Source organism: Sceloporus undulatus, chromosome 6 (assembly GCF_019175285.1).
Source record: "Sceloporus undulatus isolate JIND9_A2432 ecotype Alabama chromosome 6, SceUnd_v1.1, whole genome shotgun sequence".
In the NCBI taxonomy this organism is placed as follows: Eukaryota; Metazoa; Chordata; class Lepidosauria; order Squamata; family Phrynosomatidae; genus Sceloporus; species Sceloporus undulatus.
Genome location: NC_056527.1, coordinates 103,389,561 through 103,399,530, shown reverse-complemented (window position 1 = coordinate 103,399,530; position 9,970 = coordinate 103,389,561). Strand labels below are relative to the sequence as shown.

Here is a 9,970-nt window from a genome sequence, read left to right as displayed (position 1 = left end):
TTCTATAAAGTGAAGCCATAAGAGTAGGGCAAGTTTAAATGCTGAGCTGTGAAGATGCACTATACTTTGTATGTGAACATCCACATACAAACACTGAATGTATATATAAAAAAGTGACACCACATCTGCCAAACATGGATGCAAAGAAGGGAGATATCCGTCTGTGCCAGGAATGATCAGGTAACCCCCTGGCCCTAGGTAACAACCCACTAACCTTGCCCCACTGTCCAGCCACCCCACTCCCTGATTCCACCCCAATCCCAATTTGATATGCAAGCCATTGTTTCCACAAATAATTTCCCCCCAAAACAGTGGAATAAAAAGGTGTTGGGTTTTTTTTATTGCCTTAAAGCTCTTGGGCATCTAAAATAAGTGCTTTCACTTCAAAACCAGTGGAACATTGTGTGTTCAGGAAAGACCAAGATTGAAGTAAAGGACAAATTATTTTGCAGGTGTTGATTCAACCAAAGTCATTGGAGCTTATCACAGACAGACAGGATGGGGATGAAATTGCTCCCCTGTCCTTATCCCACCCATGACAGTGATCGTGCCAAAGCCTTTCATAATGTAGCGCTGATCTTGTCATTATTCTGTCATTGAAGTAGCATTGCAGTATTGCAAACTCCCATTAATACAAAATGACGGACAATGCCACTTCAGTGACGGGACAATGACAGGAACAGTGTGGTGTCATATGAACATTTTTTGCACAATCACTCTCATTCACACTTTCCAGACAGGATAATATATGGATAAGCACAACGTTATTTGAAAGTCCTTCCCACAATTGCGCAGGAAGGTTGGGACAGAGATGGGACAAAGACATCCTGTCCCCTGTGTGATAATCTCCATAACCTGACTCCTTTGCTGATTGGGAACCTCTCTCCGAATCGCTTCAGCGAATCGATTCAAATTGCAACCAGGGTCATTTGAACCAGTTCAAACCAATTTGCAATCAGGTTTAAAAGGTGTTGGGAATCAGGCCTGAGTCTCTGAGAAAATGCCGTGAATAAAAAGTGGCGTTATAATTCCTCTTTATTCATGGGATAATTGCAGGATATTTGTGACGTCATGTGATGTCATGTGATCATCTTTGCCAAACTGCGCAATATTGATGGGAACATCCTGCTATGCTCCCATCTTTTTCCCAGTGTGATAAACTCCTCAGCCTGCTCTGCCTATATTTTCTGCATACCTCACCAAACTACACATCCCAGGATTCCACAAGATGCAGCTATGGCAATTTATGTCAAATTGCTCTATTGTCTTTTTTTTCAGTATGGACACATCCCAAAGAGACAGAGATTGGATGTTGGATGTGTTTTTAAGTTAGGTGGAAAGGGGAATAGTCAAGTTATGGTGTTTTCTCTTTAAGACCCTCCCCTTGGACTTTGGCAGGGATGCAAGGAGGCGTCCCTTGGCTTCAGATCTCTGAAGGAGGCCAGTCGAAGAGGGACAGAGAAGTCTTGCAAGAGATTGCAAGGGAAAGACAAGCAGAAGGCAGGCAGCCAACACCATGGAAGTCTCGTAAGCAGCTGCTAATCGCTCCCTTTGTTTGCAAAATGAAAGAGCAATAGCCTTCAGAGCAGTAATCCCAGCCCCCCAATAAACCCCTCCTAACCCCTGCAGTGCCCTATTGCACTGTGCATTTTGCAAGGCAACTCGAAGGAGCAAAAGGAGACGATCACACGGCCGTAATCACCCTAGTACTCGCAGCCTTCCCTTTTACCCAGAGGCCAGAAGCAGCTGGAGGCCCAGTCTGGCTACTGTAATTACATGTAATACCGCGGACTCTCGTAAGTGTCAAGGGCTGTGTGTGTGGTGTGTATGTGTGTGTAGTATACATATTACATATACATACATACAATACATTATAATAATATATATATATATATATGTAGTTACCATTGTTACCTTACAAAACCAACAAATTAATTAAACTCCATTCAAAAGTGTTCTCGCATATAACTAATCCCTCATGTGTGTGTGTGTGTGTGTATATAACAACTAAAATATATAGTTGACCCTCCATTTTCGCAGGGGACTTGACCTCGAGCAAAAATGGAAAATGGCTAAATTCAAGTGTCACTGGCTTGAATGGAGGCACACACCCCCAATTTAAAAAAAAGTAAAATACTATTTTTTTTTTCATCCGCTCTTTGTTGCCTGAACGGGCAAGGATGCGGACTTCAGTCCACGAAAAACAGTGGGGTGACCATATAATATGAATATGAAAGTATTCTCAGCTATTAAAAAATCCCTATAATAATATATATATATAGAGAGAGAGAGAGAGAGGGATATATACACACACACACACAACACACATAATGTAGGGATGCATGGCTTAGTGGTTAGATGCCAATTCTGAGGACAGAAGATTGGAAGGTTGGTCAGGTTGAGGCCTGGGGTGCCGCATGATGGGGTGAGCTTCTGTCACTAGTCCCAGCTTCTGCCACCTAGCTATTCGAAAAGCATGCAAGAGGAAAGTAGATAAATAAATACACTTCTACTGCAAGTAGCAGCGTTCAGTGCATCATGCTGGCCACATGACACCAGATTGTCTTCAGACAATGCTGGCTGGTGGCCTTAGAAACAGAGATGAGCACCACCCCCTACAGTTGGCTATACTAGAACATTCATGTCAAGGGACTACCTTACCTATAACACACACAATATTTCATCTATTTATTTTATTTTTATCCCTCCCCTCTTCCTAACCACTGCTGGAACGTTGTTATCTTTTTATTCCTTTTCCCCATGTGGAAAAAATCATTTAAACTGTTTCCTTTACAATTTCATACCCCTTCTCTCCTTAGAAAAAAAGGCAAACCAAGCACCTAAAAAGGCTGTTTGCCCTCCTGGAGGCAGAGGAGATGGTGGGAGAGATAAGCAAGAGTATTGGTGTCATTGTTGTACAACCTGGGACCATACCTGGAAAAACGGTTACGGAGAGATAATTGAATTTTTCCAGTCTTGTGATTTAATCATTCTCATTTGATTCCAGTGCAGTCCTATCCATATTCACTTGAAGGAAGTAAATCATGCTGAGTTCAGTGGGATTTACTACCAGAAGTAAATGTTTGCTCTTGAATTTCTCCTTTAAAGTACTTCAGTTAAAGCACAAGGGAGTCGTTGGTCCTCTAGATGTTTATGACTACAAATCTCATCATGCCTGACACTGATCAATACTGAATGAGAGTTCCAGGGGATGATGGGAGTTGGAGGATTACTCTGTTGCCTCCTGCTGGATGCAAAAATGTCACATATCGTGCCTTTAGCATTTAATGGTACAGTAATTACAGATCGAAGGGGAAAGTGAGTGACTTTCCTACTGGTGAGCCCAGTCTTTCAAGATTGCCAAAATCGTGAACTTTCTGATATATCCTGATAACTTCCCAAACGGCTGGGGAGTTTGCTTCCTAGCTCTTCCTGAGATAAAGCAATGTTGCTGTATAAGCAAACAGATGCTAATCATTAATTGGTTGTAGAATTCAAAGATATAGCATGTTAGTCTGTAGAAACAAACACATAGAAGTTTATCACATGGGGGAAAAAAACGTCCCCAATGCGTTCAACGACACGAGCAGGGCGCGCACGGAGCGTGATGGGAACCCGATGGGTCCCAGAATGCTAGTTAAAAACCGCACGGGGAACGCCGCCATCACCGCCGGGTTCCCATCGGGTTTCCGATGTGTCCAGGAGGCGCCATTTCTGGAAGCTTTTGAAACTGTTCCCAGAAATGGCACCTCCTGGAAACGCATCAGGAACCCGATGGAATGGCGGCGGCAAGGGCGGCGTCTGTTGTGTGGTAACACTAGTGTTCTGGGACCATCGGGTTCCCATCACGCTCCGTACGCGCCCGCGCTCGTGCCATTAGAACGCATCGGGGACGTTTTTTCCCCCATGCGATAAACATTCATAGAGAGATCTGTAAAAAAGCACCTTTGGGACTAACTGAAAGAAAGAAATTGGAGCATGACTCTTCGTAGACTTCATCTGATGTCGTCGATGCATTTGGGAAGTATGCATCTGAGGAAATCAAATGCATCTGAGAAAGTTGACTGAAGTCTACAAAAGCTCATGCTGCCAATTTAGTCTCAAAGGTGCTACGAGTTTTCTCTACATACTCATTAATTTGTTGTTTACTGCCCTAAAATTAATCCCAGTACATGGTAACCCTGTGGATGAGACATCTCTAAGCCCCCCTGTCCTCTACTGCTCTGCTTAGGTCCTGAAAATTAATACAGGCTACCAAATTCATATTTTATTGGTGACCTCCTCCTGTAGTTGTGTTGCATGATGTTAAAATGTGCACACGTGCACACAAGCTCCTTGGATGACAATTTCCAGAATCACATATCAGGGGGAATTCTGAGATGGGCAATTCCTGTACTATTTTACAGTGAAAAACTGAGATGTGTGGTCAAGAAACAGCAGAATGTGGTCAAGATGGCAAAACGAGGAAGAACACACAAGCTAGGAGAGACTGTGCTAGTTTACTTTTGCCTGAGTCTACAGGGAAGGGCAAAATTCCATCTCCTCCTCTCCTCCTTGCTGACTAGCGTATAAACGGCTTTTGTACTTTGAACTCAGTTTGCAGCAACTGAAGTAAGCTGAGGACAAAGGGGTAAGGTGGGAGGAGAAGACAGAAACTGGGACAGGTCATAAGTACCTGAAAAAGTGGATTAATCAGGATTGTTCCTGCCAAACAAAGAGAGTAGAAGGGTATGGACGAGTAACTGTTCCAGGTTTTGAGATATCCCTCTCTGTTTGTACATTCCACTGCAGCCCTCAGGTTCCCCCTAAGGAACGCTACCATGCAGCGATGGTCCTCTCTGGTGCAGGTGATGCCCTTGGATATCGCAACCAGCGCTGGGAATACTGCACTTCAGGGCCCCAAATCCACCAGGAGCTCCAAGAAATGGGGGGACTTGGCAAGGTTCGAGCTATCCTCCCTGACTGGCCAGTCAGTGATGATACTGTGCTGCATCTGGCAACTGCTGAAGCCTTGGCCACTGGTGAGTAGTTGGCAGTGGCATCGCTGCTCAGGGTGTCAGGGATGGGGCTTCTGGGTAGGGCTTCCAGGGAGTGGGGCCATAAGGTCACCATCCACCTCACTGCTGCGTGCCACTTTACAGCTGCGTAGAATGGCATGCAGCAGGGAGGGGGGCTGGGCATACTGTCTCGCTGTCATGCATCATGCCAAGGTAAAGGCACCAAGGTGGGAGGGTGCTTGGCTCCCTTGATGCTGCCACAGCATTCTCCTCATGACACTGTTTTCGTGAGGAGAATGAGATGATGGCACCAAAGCTTGGCGGGGGGGGGGGGGGTTGACTAGGTGTCACTCCTCTTCTGGGGTGTCACCCAGTCTGGTCTACACCATTCTAGTGATGTCACTGGCAGTCAAAAGGTCCAGGCAGGCTTAGTGCTGTTTGTTATGCTCTTTGCATCAGGGAGACTTGGTGGCGCAGTGGTTTAAATGCCGGGACTGCAGTTACAAGGTTGTGAGTTCGATCCCAAAGAACTCCAAGTTGACTCAGCCTTCCATCCTTTTGTAGGTCATAAGTACCCAGCTTTTAGGGAGCAATTGGCTTACAAATTACAAACCACTTAGAGAGAGTGCTTAGTTCACTATGAAACAGTATAGAAATGTAAATGCTATTGCTATTGCTTTGGGGGTCTAGCAAAATCACATTGTACTTTTGGAACATTTCATTAGGACTCAGCTTAGGCAGGGCTGGCTCCAGGTTTGACTGGGTTCACTTGACCAATTTTTTTCTACTGCGCTGCTTCTCAAGCTATCTGATGTGGGGGACCAGCAGTTCCAGGGACTGCTACCATGTTTGTGTCCATTGATTTTAGGTTTTTTCTTTCCAAGAAACTCTCTCCATGGACAGGCAGCCAATGGCTTCAAGATCAGCACCAGCTCACAGACCACAGTGTCATTGGCCCTCTCGTAGACTTGCCTGGTTTCTTCAACCAGCACTCAGCATAGTTTTATTTTCTCATTTTATCTCAAATAGCATTATTCTGGGACAGGGATACCACCAATGAGGATTTCACATCAGGCCCATCCAGCTGTTTCTGCTGTAGGGATGGACAAAGCAGATCCCTCCAGGTGATGCTGGACTACAATTCCCAGCATTTCTCACCATTAGCTGTGCAGCCCAGCAAGATCTGGAAGGTCACAGTGGGCTCTTGGTATCTGCTGGGCTTTGGTTCCCACCCCACCCCCTATGGATACCAAAATCCATGTATGCTTATGTCCCATTATAACCAGTAGTGTAGTAAAAAGGTGGCAAAATCAAGGTTTGCTTTTTGGAATTTTAAAAAATATTTTCAATCCACGGTTGCAGAATCCATGGATACAGAGGGCCATCTGTACTTTTATGTCTGATCAGTCATTGAAGAGAGGAGAGAAAAGGTTAATTTAAAGCCCCTAAAGTTCTTTCATGGAACTGAGCTGTGTTATGTAGCCTGGGGCACTGTTGCATTTCACTGAACTGTACTTTGCACACCAAAAAGCTGTTGAAGTAAACTTTATTTCTGCGCAGACAAGCAGAGAATGAGCTGTGTTTGGTGCATTTGATGGGAATATGTCCAAGATGACAAGAATCCCATCTGGCCACATTCACTTTGCTTCGTCCCTGCTCCATGGTGCCTTTCCCCCACTTAATGCTGGACCGCAGCCCTGAGATGCTTCACAAATTAAAATTCAGATCCCAGGCTGGGGGAAAATGGGTCTCCTCTACTGGGTCTCCTCTACTGATCTGGGCATGTTGTTATGTGCCTTCAAGTCGTTTCTGACTTATGGCAACCCTAAGGCAACCTATCACAGGGGTTTCTTGGCACAATTTATTCAGAGGAAGTTTGCCATTGCCATCCCCTGAGGCTGAGAGCATGTGACTTGCCCAAGGTCATCAGGTGGATTTCATGGCTGATATGGGAATCGATCCCTCGTCTCCAGAGTCACAGTCCAACACTCAGACCACTAGGCCACACTGGCTCCACCAGACAGATCTGAAAAATTAAAATGGCAGTTCCAAGTGCCTGGTCTGATCAGAAGACCAGTGCAGGTATCAGCAGTATCCTTGCTCGGTCTATTCTGTTGCATCATATCTGCTGCCAGAGTGCATCCAGTCAAGTATTGATCACATGAAGTAATACTGTTACTATATAATAGAAGGAAGTGGGGCTAATTTTGTTGCTAAGAGGTAATAAGGTATCTGGTTTTGTCTATTGAATATCTGGATTTTTCTGTTGTTTGAAGCATGTCCTTGACCTCTGGAGAGACAGCAGAGGGAAAATGCAGTAGATGATATGTGGGATGGGTAGGAATTGATCTTCTGTTTCTAACATAGAACTTGTGAAGAGGAAAATCCTCCAGACACATTTAACTACCGCTCCCATTGGCTATTGGATGATGGGAACTGCAGTGCAATATTTCTAAAAAGGCATGAAGTTGGGAGAGGCAGCCAGGATTGGAGAAAGGAAGTAGCGAAAGAGGTTTTGCGGGAGTGGAGGTGGAGATGGAGTAATTTTAAAGAGGAGATTTGAAACAAAACTTTTTCTCCTTATTCCGCATAGGAAAGGCTGGTGAAGAACTGTTCCAAGAGCTGGCTAGACTCTATGTTGAAGCCATGAAAGACATGGAGGGAAGGAAGCCTGGGCCCACAAGCATTCTTGGTAATGTACCTGATTGCAGGCTACAAGTAGCAACCCTGTTCTGTAAGAAATAATGCTTGGTTCTTATCTTAGTTACATTTCTAAAAAGTTATAGAAGTATGGATGGATTGCTCAAATGGGAGATACAGAAAGGAATCCATTCCCATGACTAAACAAGGAGAGGTTATCTTCCATTTTGATTTCTTCTTTGTCAATCCTTTCCTCATTCACTTAATGCAAGCAAATATGTGATGGCTGCTACTTCTCTTAGTAGCGCAGAGTAAGAAAAATAATAATCTTTCTTCATGGTGAGCTGTTTGTCTCCTGTATTTCTAGTCCCAACCCGTCTCTCTGCGTGTGTTTGTATGTGCCTTGTTGACTTATGGTGATCCCATGAATTTTTCATACATTTTTCATAGGAGTTTATCACACTGGGGATAATTTTGGCATTAAAGAGAGATTAAAGTGCATTTAAAGCATCCCGCAAATAAAGCGAAAATGGCAAGAAATTGCGCGAATGATTATCACATGCAATTGCGCAAATAAAGTGATATTGGAAATGCTTTGTCATTGAAATCCCGAAGGTAAAAAGATGTGCATTAATGCTTCTTTGTGACCACTCTAATGGCAAGTTTTGTGCAATGTCGTGTGAAATTGTTTCATGTAGTTATGCAATTTTCCTGGGATATTCGTGGGATACACTCCCGATCTCCTTCGTGCGATAAACTCCTTAGACAAGGAACACTCAGCTGGCCCTGCTTAGCTTCCAAGATCAGACAGGATCTCCAGTTTTTGCTCAGATTGTTTATTTGATACCATGACAACTTTAAGGTATACAAAGGAATATTTTAGGATACTTTAAAACACTGTTGTTGTTATGTGCCTTTAAGTCATTTCTGACTTAGGGCGACCCTAAGGCTACCCTATCACGGGGTTTTCTGGGGCTGAGAGTGACTCGCCCAAGATCACCCAGTGGGTTTCCATGGCTGAGTGGGGAATCGAAATCTGGTTTCCTGGGTCGAAGTCCAGCACTCAAACCCCTACATATGTTAGCTCTTGCTTTACAACATGTCTTATGCCTTTTCATCTGCCTGATCACCAGGGTCTTCTGAAGAAGGCACACCTGGTGGCTCCACATAGATCAGAGACATGCTTTGGGATCAACAGGACTAGGGCCTCTGGTGTACTGATTTTCATCCAATGAAATAGCCTCCCAATTGAGATTTTACATGTTCTAATACAACTTCATATTCAGTCTTTTCTGGAAAATAGTCTCCTTGAACAAGTGTTTTCTGATTGATAAATTCCAGGTGCATTTATTAGTATATTTCCTTTTTGTTTTGTTTTGTTAAAAATGCTTTTAGTACACATCCAAAATATTTAATGTGGAGTGTTTTTACAAATGCAGTAAAGAAGATGGCAGTGTTTGGGAGACAATGCTATAAAATAATAATAATAATAATAATAATAATAATAATAATATGTTTTGTTTATATACCGCTATTCCAAAGATCATAGCGGTGAACAGCAAGTAAGCTAATTAGCAAGTAAGCTAATTTGCCCCCAACAGTCTGGGTACTCATTTTAGCGACCTCGGAAGGATGCAAGCCTGAGTCGAGCTTGGGCCCTTTTGCTGGTCTTGAACTCGCAACCTTGTGGTTTCAAGTGAATGGCTGCAGTACATGCATTTAACCACTGCGCCACCAGGGCTCCATGGTTAAATGGTGGGGGGCAACTACATATAACTTAGACCTTTAACATCTCAATACGTCACTCTTTATCTTCTTCATCTTTTGACTGCAGGAACATCTCAGTTGCATCCTGGGGAGCCAGAAGGCTATCACATTCCCTTCAACCCCAATGCAACAGGTTGTGGGGCAGCTATGAGATCCATGTGCATTGGGCTTAGGTAAGAGAGTGTGTGCTAGGGATAACAAACATAACAAAATAGCAGAACAGCTGAATGCTAGCCTCATTTCTATCATGACCCCAGCCAATGTCTTCCCCAGATATCCTCATCCTTCAGATCTCAGCACCTTGATCCAAGTCAGTATAGAAAGTGGAAGAATGACACATCATCACCCCACAGGTATGCAGGGCAGTAATCCCATAATGGGGCATTTCCCAGGGCTGGGGAGTGGGAATGATATGATCTGTGAACTTTATTCACAATAGGGAAGCTCTGGAGGATGAGATATAGTGAATCATGATCTGAACCTGGTCCTTTGCACTGTTTTTATTATTGTGAGAACTTTAATGATGTATATACTCAACATAGGATGCATCTACACTGTAGATATAA

At 43.9% G+C, this 9,970-nt stretch overlaps 1 protein-coding gene across 2 annotated transcripts in view; it reads left to right on the top strand.

Annotated features, from left to right (window-relative positions):
• Positions 1-1,348: 1,348 nt before the first annotated feature.
• The window catches only part of LOC121935601 (protein ADP-ribosylarginine hydrolase-like), a 14,083-nt gene continuing 5,461 nt past the window's right edge, over positions 1,349-9,970 (top strand). The window contains exons 1-5 of one of the 2 annotated variants that reach the window (XM_042477305.1): positions 1,349-1,527; positions 4,792-5,021; positions 7,591-7,689; positions 9,472-9,577; positions 9,678-9,757. In XM_042477305.1, coding sequence (XP_042333239.1) covers positions 1,517-1,527; positions 4,792-5,021; positions 7,591-7,689; positions 9,472-9,577; positions 9,678-9,757 — 526 coding nt within the window. In that variant the 5' untranslated portion in view covers positions 1,349-1,516. The remainder of the gene's footprint in view (positions 1,528-4,791; positions 5,022-7,590; positions 7,690-9,471; positions 9,578-9,677; positions 9,758-9,970) is intronic. The other variant, XM_042477306.1, reaches the window with a different exon arrangement.